At 45.3% G+C, this 12636-nt stretch overlaps 1 protein-coding gene across 1 annotated transcript in view; it reads left to right on the forward strand.

Moving 5' to 3' along the window:
• Positions 1-12636, forward strand: part of TRPM8 (transient receptor potential cation channel subfamily M member 8) — a 91342-nt gene that overhangs the window by 18184 nt on the left and 60522 nt on the right. Inside the window, exons 4-7 of the mRNA XM_037913007.2 lie at positions 6217-6394; positions 7455-7627; positions 8960-9134; positions 10940-11007. Coding sequence (XP_037768935.2) covers positions 6217-6394; positions 7455-7627; positions 8960-9134; positions 10940-11007 — 594 coding nt within the window. The remainder of the gene's footprint in view (positions 1-6216; positions 6395-7454; positions 7628-8959; positions 9135-10939; positions 11008-12636) is intronic.

The following is a 12636-nucleotide window of genomic DNA, read 5'->3' on the forward strand; positions in this document are numbered from 1 at the left end:
TCAAGTTCTGGTTCTCTTGCTAATCAATAAATGGCCTGATCCCTGGTGTACCTGTGAAGGGGACCCTTAGCGTGCAGATCTGTGTGTGAGTTGGCACCTGCCATCTGACAGCTTCCCCCATTACACGTTCAGCACTTGTGTTGTCCAGAGATGGGTGCTATGTAGTGGGGTAAAGGGTGAGCAGTGGCTGAAGTGGCTTGGGGAGAAAAGGCGGGTCAGGCCAGGGCTGAGAAGAGATGCACATCATCCTTTCATATATCAGGCAGAGATCAGGGCAGGACAATAATACATCCCTCAGTGGCACTGGTCCCTTGTGCACTGTGGTTCCCCTTTGAGGAGGTTCCCAGGGTGGCCACCAGCTGCAGAAGACATCAGTCTCTCCAGTATCCTCAGGGTATGCAGGGAGGTTTGTGGATGGTCCTGGCCTCCTACTAATCCTCCATATTTCTTGGAGTTTGGAGGCTGGTTCCATGGCCTATTCTATGTGTGATAAAATGATGACATTAAAGTCTCCATGGGTGTGTTCCTGTGAGGATCAGTTGATGTTGGGCTAGATTTTTTTTCAAATGCACAAGTAGATTTAGAGGCCTAAGTGCCCCTTGGGAGTTAATGGAATTCAGTGCCATTTGTGCTTTTGAAAATCTATTTCCTTGCTTTGTAGTACTCCAAACAGAATTAACAAAGTAGTGCAATTGTCTGGGATATGAGTTCTACACCTATAAGTTGGTTGGAACAGGGACTGTCCCTGTTCTGTTTGTACCATGCCTAGCACAGTGGGGTCCTGGTCCATGACTGTGCTATATCCAAATAATAAATAGTGCATTAAGCGACAGGACTAATATTCACGACGGGGGTTTGTTCTGTCTCTCTCGCTGTCCCCAGAGGGGTGTGTACACGCAATGCAGCCGTTTTGTGATGGGGTTCTTATATTTTTTTCCTTAAAATATGTGCAGCCTGTGTGTGCGGAGAAGGCACGTTGGAGCAGTGTGCCTTGCACTTGGAGTGGAACGTGGTGAGGTTTGTAAGAGTCTTAGCTCATTCCACAGTCTGGGACCAGACCACAAGGAAGCTTGGCCTTCTGCACAGACAAGCTTTTTGTTCAATATCTTCATAAATGATCTGGAGGATGGTGTGGATTGCACTCTCAGCAAATTTGCGGATGATACTAAACTAGGAGGAGTGGTAGATACGCTGGAGGGCAGGGATAGAATCATAGAATCATAGAATATCAGGGTTGGAAGGGACCTCAGGAGGTCATCTAGTCCAACCCCCTGCTCAAAGCAGGACAAATCCCCAATCAAATCATCCCAGCCAAGGCTTTGTCAAGCCTGACCTTAAAAACTTCCAAGGAAGGAGATTCTACCACCTCCCTAGGTAACGCATTCCAGTGTTTCACCACCCTCCTAGTGAAAAAGTTTTTCCTAATATCCAACCTAAACCTCCCCCACTGCAACTTGAGACCATTACTCCTTGTCCTGTCCTCTTCTACCACTGAGAATAGTCTAGAACCATCCTCTCTGGAACCACCTCTCAGGTAGTTGAAAGCAGCTATCAAATCCCCCCTCATTCTTCTCTTCTGCAGACTAAACAATCCCAGTTCCCTCAGCCTCTCCTCATAAGTCATGTGTTCCAGACCCCTAATCATTTTTGTTGCCCTTCGCTGGATTCTCTCCAATTTATCCACGTCCTTCTTGTAGTGTGGGGCCCAAAACTGGACACAGTACTCCAGATGAGGCCTCACCAATGTCGAATAGAGGGGAACGATCACGTCCCTCGATCTGCTCGCTATGCCCCTACTTTACATCCCAAAATGCCATTGGCCTTCTTGGCAACAAGGGCACACTGCTGACTCATATCCAGCTTCTCGTCCACTGTAACCCCTAGGTCCTTTTCCGCAGAGCTGCTGCCTAGCCATTCGGTCCCTAGTCTGTAGCTGTGCATTGGATTCTTCCGTCCTAAGTGCAGGACCCTGCACTTATCCTTATTGAACCGCATCAGGTTTCTTTTGGCCCAATCCTCCAATTTGTCTAGGTCCCTCTGTATCCTATCCCTGCCCTCCAGTGTATCTACCACTCCTCCCAGTTTAGTATCATCCGCAAATTTGCTGAGAGTGCAATCCACACCATCCTCCAGATCATTTATGAAGATATTGAACAAAACCGGCCCCAGGACCGACCCCTGGGGCACTCCACTTGACACCGGCTGCCAACTAGACATGGAGCCATTGATCACTACCCGTTGAGCCCGACAATCTAGCCAACTTTCTACCCACCTTATAGTGCATTCATCCAGCCCATACTTCTTTAACTTGCTGACAAGAATACTGTGGGAGACCGTGTCAAAAGCTTTGCTAAAGTCAAGAAACAATACATCCACTGCTTTCCCTTCATCCACAGAATCAGTAATCTCATCATAGAAGCTATTAGATTAGTCAGGCATGACCTACCCTTGGTGAATCCATGCTGACTGTTCCTGATCACTTTCCTCTCGTGTAAGTGCTTCAGGATTGATTCCTTGAGGACCTGCTCCATGATTTTTCCGGGGACTGAGGTGAGGCTGACTGGCCTGTAGTTCCCAGGATCCTCCTTCTTCCCTTTTTTAAAGATTGGCACTACATTAGCCTTTTTCCAGTCATCTGGGACTTTCCCCGTTCGCCACGAGTTTTCAAAGATAATAGCCAATGGCTCTGCAATCACATCCGCCAATTCCTTTAGCACTCTTGGATGCAACTCCTCCGGCCCCATGGACTTGTGCACGTCCAGCTTTTCTAAATAGTCCCTAACCACCTCTTTCTCCACAGAGGGCTGGCCATCTACTCCCCATGTTGCGATGCCCAGCGCAGCAGTCTGGGAGCTGTCCTTGTTAGTGAAGACAGAGGCAAAAAAAGCATTGAGTACATTAGCTTTTTCCACATCCTCTGTCACTAGGTTGCCTCCCTCATTCAGTAAGGGGCCCACACTTTCCTTGGCTTTCTTCTTGTTGCCAACATACCTGAAGAAACCCTTCTTGTTACTCTTAACATCTCTTGCTAGCTGCAGCTCCAGGTGCGATTTGGCCCTCCTGATTTCATTCCTACATGCCCGAGCAATATTTTTATACTCTTCCCTGGTCATATGTCCAACCTTCCACTTCTTGAAAGCTTCTTTTTTATGTTTAAGATCCGCTAGGATTTCACCGTTAAGCCAAGATGGTCGCCTGCCATATTTACTATTCTTTCCACTCATCGGGATGATTTGTCCCTGTAACCTCAAAAGGGACTCCTTGAAATACAGCCAGCTCTCCTGGACTCCTTTCCCCTTCATGTTAGTCCCCCAGGGGATCCTACCCATCCGCTCCCTGTGGGAGTCGAAGTCTGCTTTCCTGAAGTCCAGGGTCCGTATCCTGCTGCTTACCTTTCTTCCCTGCGTCAGGATCCTGAACTCAACCAACTCATGGTCACTGCCTCCCAGATTCCCATCCACTTTTGCTTCCCCCACTAATTCTTCCTTGTTTGTGAGCAGCAGGTCAAGAAAAGCTCCCCCCCTAGTTGGCTCGTCTAGCACTTGCACCAGGAAATTGTCCCCTACGCTTTCCAAAAACTTCCTGGATTGTCTATGCACCGCTGTATTGCTCTCCCAGCAAATATCAGGAAAATTAAAGTCACCCATGAGAACCAGGGCGTGCGATCTAGTAGCTTCTGCGAGTTGCCGGAAGAAAGCCTCATCCACCTCATCCCCCTGGTCCGGTGGTCTATAGCAGACTCCCACCACGACATCACCCTTGTTGCTCAAAAGGATAGGATACAGAGGGACCTAGACAAATTGGAGGATTGGGCCAAAAGAAATCTGATGAGATTCAATAAGGATAAGTGCAGGGTCCTGCACTTAGGACGAAAGAACCCAATGCACCGCTACAGACTAGGGACCGAATGGCTAGGCAGCAGTTCTGCAGAAAAGGACCTAGGGGTGACAGTGGACGAGAAGCTGGATATGAGTCAACAGTGTGCCCTTGTTGCCAAGAAGGCCAATGGCATTTTGGGATGTATAAGTAGGGGCATAGCCAGCAGATCGAGGGACGTGATCGTTCCCCTCTATTCAACATTGGTTAGCCTCATCCAGAGTACTGTGTCCAGTTTTGGGCCCCGCACTACAAGAATCATAGAATCATAGAATATCAGGGTTGGAAGGGACCTCAGGAGGTCATCTAGTCCAACCCCCTGCTCAAAGCAGGACCAATCCCCAATTAAATCATCCCAGCCAGGGCTTTGTCAAGCCTGACCTTAAAAACTTCCAAGGAAGGAGATTCTACCACCTCCCTAGGTAACGCATTCCAGTGTTTCACCACCCTCCTAGTGAAAAAGTTTTTCCTAATATCCAACCTAAACCTCCCCCACTGCAACTTGAGACCATTACTCCTTGTCCTGTAAGAAGGATGTGGATAAATTGGAGAGAGTCCAGCGAAGGGCAACAAAAATGATTAGGGGTCTGGAACACATGACTTATGAGGAGAAGCTGAGGGAACTGGGATTGTTTAGTCTGCAGAAGAGAAGAATGAGGGGGGATTTGATAGCTGCTTTCAACTACCTGAGAGGTGGTTCCAAAGAGGATGGTTCTAGACTATTCTCAGTGGTAGAAGAGGACAGGACAAGGAGTAATGGTCTCAAGTTGCAGTGGGGGAGGTTTAGGTTGGATATTAGGAAAAACTTTTTTCACTAGGAGGGTGGTGAAACACTGGAATGCGTTACCTAGGGAGGTGGTAGAATCTCCTTCCTTGGAAGTTTTTAAGGTCAGGCTTGACAAAGCCCTGGCTGGGATGATTTAATTGGGGATTGGTCCTGCTTTGAGCAGGGGGTTGGACTAGATGACCTCCTGAGGTCCCTTCCAACCCTGATATTCTATGATTCTGTGATAAGTTTTACCCTTCTGATAGGAAGTTCCATGGTGCCTGAGGGGTGGATTCGCTGAACACAGTCTCCACCTTGAAGCATTAGGACATCTCTTAAACATCATGGGCCCAAGCCATTAAATGCCTCGCTGGGACCATGCAGGTGACTTAGGGCTTGTCTACACTTACTGGAGGATCGACACTCTGGCAATCGATGCATCGGCAGTCAATTTAGTGTGTCTAGTGAAGACCCACTAAATCGACCACCGATCGCTCTCCCGTAGACTCCTGTACTCCACCTGCTCAAGAAGAATAAGGGGAGTTGATGGGAGAGCGTCTCCTGTCGATGTCGCATAGCGTGGACCTTGAGGTCAGTAGATCTAAGCTATGTCGATTTGAGTTACACTATTCAAGTAACTCAAATTGCGTAGCTTAGATCGACTTTTACCTTTAGTGTAGACAAGGCTGAGTTTTCCTTGGAAAGCCAGTGCAGAGAGCAGAGAACGGGATTGTGCTTGTGGTAGCCCATGTTGCTGGGGAGACATGCTGTTGGAGTTTCCTCAGAGCTGATGACTTCATGCACAGGTAAATCACAAGCAGAGAGAAGATCTGAATCCCCATCTGCTACCTCCCAGGTGAGAGCCTTAATCACCATGCAGAGAGCCATGCTCGCTCTCTCTCTCTCTCTCTGGCCCAATAAATATTTAAGAATTGATACAAGTGGAACAGCTTCAGTAGGAGAGATTGGGAGCCACCTACCCTGGACTAGCCTACAGCCTGGTGATTAGGATGTTCACCTGGCAGGGACATGATGTGAGTTCAAGTCCCTGATCCAGAGTGGGGACTCAAACCCGGGTCTCATATCCTAGGCAAGTGCCCTAACCACTGGGCTAAAGGTTATAAGGGCGGAGAAAGGGGAACACATCCTTTGTCTGAAGCTGACCTTAAAATAACTTTTTTCCCAACCAAAACTAATTGGATCAAATTCACCAATAGTTTCAGGTTGGCTGAAACTGCATTTTTTGAATAAATTTGTTTGAAAAACTTAGCCCATCTCTATTCAGGTGTCCTAGGAGTGGGGAAAATACAGGCCATAAAATTAGTGTTTAGAAAACACACACTGGGCCTGATTCTCCATTGCTTTGCACTTTGGTCATTTACTACTGTGCAATGCGGGTGACAAATGTCACCTAATGGAATCATGCTGACACCTGCTTTGTATTTTGTCTAGATATAAATGACTGCATGGAGGGCAAGGGAGTGGGGAACCAGGCCATCGCTTTGAGACCAAATGGAATTACTCTGTTGCCATTTATTGCTGCTAACCCTGCATTGTGTCCTCTCTCATTGAAGTACATCCGGTTGTCCTACGACACAGACTCTGAAATGCTCTATGACCTGATGACTCAACACTGGCACCTGAAAAATCCCAACCTTGTCATCTCAGTCACAGGGGGAGCAAAAAACTTTGCCCTAAAGCCGCGGATGCGCAAGATATTCAGCAGGCTGATCTACATTGCCCAGTCCAAAGGTAAAAGGGGTATCTGGGCTGCCTTGAAGCTACTGGTTTTTATGTTTTCTGCCATTGGGCTAGCCTGGTATCTCTTGGTTTGTCAGTATAGTGGATAAACTGTGATGTTAGACACTAATATAGGGAAAGGAAAATAGATTATCAGGGAATATGGATCAAGACACAAATCCTGGTCCCATTGAAGTCCATGAGAGTCTTTTAGTTAAATGAATGTGGGCTTAATTTGGCGAAAAAACTAGCATATATGTTGGGGCAAGTCTATCTTTTCTGATGCCACTTTGAGTGTTCCCATGCCTTTTACAATCATTTATGCAATTAATACCTGTGAATTCAGTTGTAGCCATTGGCACATAGAGCAGGATAATAGAAATCATAATAATTTGTATTAAAAAACCTGGGCTAAGTTTTTTTAATACAAATTCACATCTAGTGTAACCCCTTTTTGAAGTCAGAATTGTTCAAGCAAGTGAAGAACTTGGTTCAGCGAGTGCAGTTGTGATTTAGCTGAAGTGAGAGGTGAATATTTCAGTCGGCTGGTATATTAGCCTTCTGCCAAATAAGTCTGGCGGAGAAGAAGAAGCTGTGAATACTCAGCAGAGAGGCAGAGCTTTCTATTAGTTGTTGCCTGTTTAGTCCACTTCAGACAAGTATAGCCTAATGACTTGGGAACTGGGTGGAGAGCCATTCTTGGCTTTGACAAGGGTGTCCTTTGTAGCTTTGGGTAAATCTCCTAACATCTCTTCTTCCTGTATCATATGGGAATTAACATATCTCCTGTGATCTAGTGAGGATAAATGTGTTGGCTTAGTGTCTTGAAGGTAAACAACCCCGAGGGCCAAAATCCCCACTGCCTTGCCCTTTTGTGTTGTCACTTGCATTGGTGCGCAGTACTACCACATCAGCTTCTTGCACCCACGTAACACAGGCCTTCATGACTACACGAGATGCAGGGCAGAGGAGAATTGGGGATGACACACGCACATATTTATAAAGAGAAAACAATTTTTGTGCACAGTGGTAGGTCTGTAGCTAAATTTCATTTGGTACCTGCCATCTGCAGGGGCCTGGATTTTCACAGGAGGCACTCACTATGGACTGATGAAATACATTGGAGAGGTGGTGAGAGACAACACCATCAGTAGGAGCTCAGAGGAGAACGTGGTGGCTATCGGCATAGCAGCCTGGGGCATGATTTCCAACCGGGATAGTTTGATCAGAAGCAGCGACACTGAGGTGAGGAACATGTAGTGCTGTCAATAGGGTCATGGGAAGCCAGTGAAAACCCTGCAAAACTGAGTTATATTCTGACTAAACGCAGTCTGCTCTCGGTAAATGCCTCACTGCTCTCCATCCACACCATTATCTGCGTGGAGCCTGATGCCATTGGCCTGTGGCTGATTTGGATGTGAGGTCCTATTAGAAACTCTTCCTGCTACAGAACTTGTGCTGCACTGTGTTGTAAAATAGTCATTGCCTATTAAAGATAATGGTTAAACAACAAATGAGATGTATGGCACTCACAAATTGTGCATTGGATTTTGGAAAAGATGTGCCACTTAGACTCAGCCAGGTGGATTCAAAAAAGGAGAAGGGGGCAATATAGTCTCTCGTCCAGCTGAGCTGCACTTCCGCACAGGAACAAGGTGGGTGGTCCAAAAGTGTCTTTGTGCACGTTTGTGTTGTCCCATTTCTGGTGCTGGCCATGTGCCTGGGTAAGCTAGGCTGCTCTAACTCATTCATCTGCTAGTGATCTTAAGAGGTTATTCCGGCAGCCACTGGTTGCTGTGGCATAAGAATATAAAGTTGCGGCAGCATTAGAGTCTGGGGGAATGCAAAAAGGCACTCAGTAGTGCTTGGATTGAACTGGGGTATCTACCAGAAATATCTGTAATGCAACAGTATTATTGCATATGTCGGTAAAAGGCAGAAATTTCAGCTGAAGAGGAGGAGGAACAAACCAGCTTGTCTTATCCTACGTCCACTCTGCTAGATTTCTTAGAGCATAACAGCAAAATAGCAGACAAAGGAGACAATAGATTGTTTGGGTTTTTTTTGAAAACCCATTGACAAAAACTCTCACTAAGTAGCATTAAGTCTTGGGGTGAGGAGTAAAGGTTGGTCATAAATTAGAAAGTGGTTAAAACAGAGGAGAAATGAATTGTTAATTTTCAACATGGCCTAGCAGGATTCAAAAATCACCAGACATCTATATGAGTGATGAGAACATCCACAGTTCCGTGATATATAATGAAATTATAGGAGGTGTAAACCCTCACTCTCCTGGGCACAAACCCATCACATGGGGGAAGGAAAGAATGTCTTCTGTGGACAGGTTATTCCATAACTGAGTTATGAGTGCTCTTGCAACTTTCTCTGAAGCAGCTGGTGCTGGCCATGGGCTCGATGGACCTTTGGTCTGACCTGGTCTGGAAATTTTTATGCTGCTAAAATCTGGAAAATAAGAGAACAATAGTCATGCCCACCGACCTTCTGTGTCCCCATTTCAAGTACTGCATGCACCATGCCCTTCCGATCTCAATGGAAACCCTTTGCTGATGTTTCTAGGGGTACTATTCAGCCCACTACATAATGGATGACCTTAAGAGAGACCCATTGTATTGCCTGGACAATAACCACACCCACCTATTGCTGGTCGATAACGGCACCCATGGACATCCAGCAATAGAGGCTAAGCTACGGACACAGTTAGAAAAATACATTTCGGAACGTGTTATCCCAGGTTGGTGCAGTTCTCTAACTTCAGATCATTCTGCTCAGGTGCTACAGGGCTTGATGCTACAGAACATACTGTGGGAGGAAACAAGTTTTCTCATGTTGCCATGCTATGGATGACAAGTGTTTTTGCTCATGTGCCTAATAACAAAGAAGGCTTCTGACGGTATACCGTCAATGTGACCCATGGTGATTTGTGCGTATTTCAAGGAGAACATGCTTCTTAAAGGTACAAATAAGAGGAGCTTACATACTCATGCAATAATCTATCTGAGGTTCACCACAGAGCACAATTTACTGGGTAAGGTGGGTTTCAAGTACTATATGGGATAAACATTCCTTTCAGTTCAGGAATCAAAGCAATTTCACTTGCTGTGTTAGAGGAGATCACCTGATGGGCCCAGGTTGCTTTCTATCCTTACTCTCTGTGTGTTGGGAATTCATCCCTTTTGACAGATGCTGGTGTGATGGGGGAAGGGTTGCCTGAGGAATCTGGGATTTGCCCTTGTGTCACACCTCTGGACTCCACTAGCTGTATGTTTTAGGCCGACTGTTGCTTCTTGTTTATTATGATGTTTATGGTCTTTATTGTGTGGTACTTTGTACAGCACATGGCACGGTGGGAACCATGACTGGGGCTCCTAGCCACTATGTTAATATAAATAATAATAACTGATGCTGATTATTAGCCACTACATGAATCATTTTGAAATAAATAAAATCAGTATTATACATTAGTGTTATTAAGTATATATTCACTCAGGCAGTAAAACTGCACAAACATATCACATGGCTTTAATTTCAATAAATATGCTGTTTGTTATCAACTAGTGTTTAACATATGAAACTCCTATTACATTAAACCCTTTAGATGTAATTTTAGGTGCTATATTTTGATTTTCTAATGATTAAATTTTACATTCATGTTAATGGTCCTTCAGCCTAACTTCTCGGTTAATTTATTCCTTTAATAATTACTAATGTATAAATCTACCTACCATGATCCTATGTGTGTGTGCGGGTATATATTTTTGTGTATAGATAGTACAAACACAGGATTGTGGTAGGTAGATTTAGAAAAGAATCTCAGACTTTGACATAGGCCTAAACAGTCTGACACTCCCAATTTCCGGTCGGGATTGTAATCTGAGCTAACATACAAATGTTTCAGGTATCCCCCACTCTATACCAGAGTAATTCAAAACCTTGAACTCAAGCAGTCCCAAACCTGTGTGTGTGAAAATTGTAGATCTAAATTTACAGCTCAAACCCTACCTATCGTAAAAGCACAATTGTGCCATTGTGCACAGCCCTGACCAAGGAGTGATCTGACCTGACTCATGAGTAGTGTTGGGCCTCTGAAGTACAATTCATTCTCTGCTCCTATTGGGTGCTAGGCAATATACCTGAATACTAAAGGGTCAGAAACCAACATGCAAATAAGCTCCCCCGCCATCAAAATCATGTCATTTTTTTTTAAGCACTGTACATTGGTGATACTAATTACTTAAGACTTTAGCCTTGCTTTGTTACTTCTGGGAAGACTGCATCTCAGTGTTGATGTCTGACACTAGATTAGGCAAAATGGGTTAGTGAGAATAACTAAAGGTCATGTAACAATGGAGTAGATGACTTTTAAAGAGTTTGGTTAAATCAGCTGAAAGCCAGGAATACGAGTATTTGTGTTTAAAATATTATCAAAGCTAAATCCAATAAACCACTGCATAAGTGGTTATTGTGAAGTATAAAAATTGTTCAAATACATCAACACTGCAAAGTGAGACCCTCTCCCTTTTCTTTGGTATATTTCAGATTCTAATTATGGTGGGAAGATTCCAATTGTGTGTTTCACCCAAGGAGGAGGGAAAGAAACTTTGAAGGTAAGTCTGAAAATAAGACAGAAAAATTAAGTGTCTTGTCCCAATTTTAACTGTATTCTAGGTGAGGCTGGAAGCAAAGTATTAGGGTTGCCTGACACTTCCCGTTATTAGACCCTATTTTCAATTGTGTTTAACTTTTCCAAATTTGGGCTGAAATTTTCCATGCCACATGTCTGCCTCAGGCTGAAATGTTTTAGGAAGTTTCAGCCAACATGGATAAGCTGTTTCTGAGAAAGAGGCTGAAGAAAAAACCAGACCAAACTCTGGTGACCTTTAATTTGAGAATCTGTACTGCCCTATGCTTCGGAGCAGGGACTTGTGTTAGATGTGCCTTTTGCTGTTCCTGTGAATATCCACTGAAATTTGAAAAATCTTAGTTCACACATTATCAGTAGAGACTGTCTAGAGTTTAACAGCAAAATTCTATGAGGATTCTATCTGCACTGGGCATGCTCCATCTCAATCCCATTCAGGACATTCCCTGCAATTGCAGCTCTGGGCTATACCAATTGTCACAATTCAGGGCAGTTGCATCTGTATTTCCCCATCATGGTCCACAAGGGCACCCACTCTATGTCCCTCAGCAGTCACCTCTCTTGGGCGGAGATGCAGGTCTCTCTCTCTCAACTGGGTTTTTTTCAGGCTGCACAGTTCCCTGCCTCTGCTGTGATATTCCCAGCAACCCAGACTGCTTGATCAGGCCAACGTCAGCACTTGGCTTTCTCTCCAGAGCCTATGAACAGCTGTAATGGCCAGCAGTTAACAAGTTATCACACAGCTCTTTCTAAGCAAACAGGGTTATTCTTAAGGTGAAAGCATTACAGAGAAAACATATGAAAACAATAAAAGAACCTACACACGTGTTAATAAGTTTACTAGAGATCAACCCCCCTCCCCCCACCCCCAACGCCCGCCAGGGCTGTGGTGGGAATCAGTCCTTGAACACCTCACCAAGGGGTTCTTCTGTGGTTACTAGTTCAGCTCAGGACTAGTACCCCTATAAGAACTTAGTCTTTCCTGTATACAGCTTGGGCCTTTGATTTTGAACAGGTTATCAGTAGAGTGTGGACCTCTTCTCAGGCATAGCTTCAAAAGGCTGGGAATTTGCATAACTGGAGATGGGGAAGTGAATGCAAATTTCCCCTAGAGATTCTCCAGGCAAACCACTTGACAGATTATCTGAAATCCCATTCTTATCTGACACGCTCAGTACAGTCCTTTGAAGTTCATCACACTTCCCAGGTGTAACAAGGTGCTGCAGGGCTATCTTGGCTCTTGCCCCGTTGGGCTGATAAAGTCACTCGGAGACCCTGGATTCAGTAACCATCGGTGCAGTTTATTTACAGGTTGTGCTCCCACCACCTTTACCATCTGTGGGGGAGCTACCTCCCTGCTTCCACTCCCTGCCTTTTCCCTTTCTGCCTGCTCACCCCTGGCTTCCTTCCCTTGAGGCTTTTATACAGCCCCAGCCTAATTAGGCAGCAGCTGTCCCTGCTTCTCCAATTAAGGCCAGGTGGTCTAACCAAGTCCAATTTACCTCCCTTAATTGGAGCTGGAGTGACACAGGGCTGGCTCAGCAGTTCCTGCTCAGCACCCTGCCACACCTGGGTTCACATCACATCTCCCCCA

The sequence above is a fragment of the Chelonia mydas genome, chromosome 11, assembly GCF_015237465.2.
Source record: "Chelonia mydas isolate rCheMyd1 chromosome 11, rCheMyd1.pri.v2, whole genome shotgun sequence".
Lineage (NCBI taxonomy): Eukaryota > Metazoa > Chordata > Testudines > Cheloniidae > Chelonia > Chelonia mydas.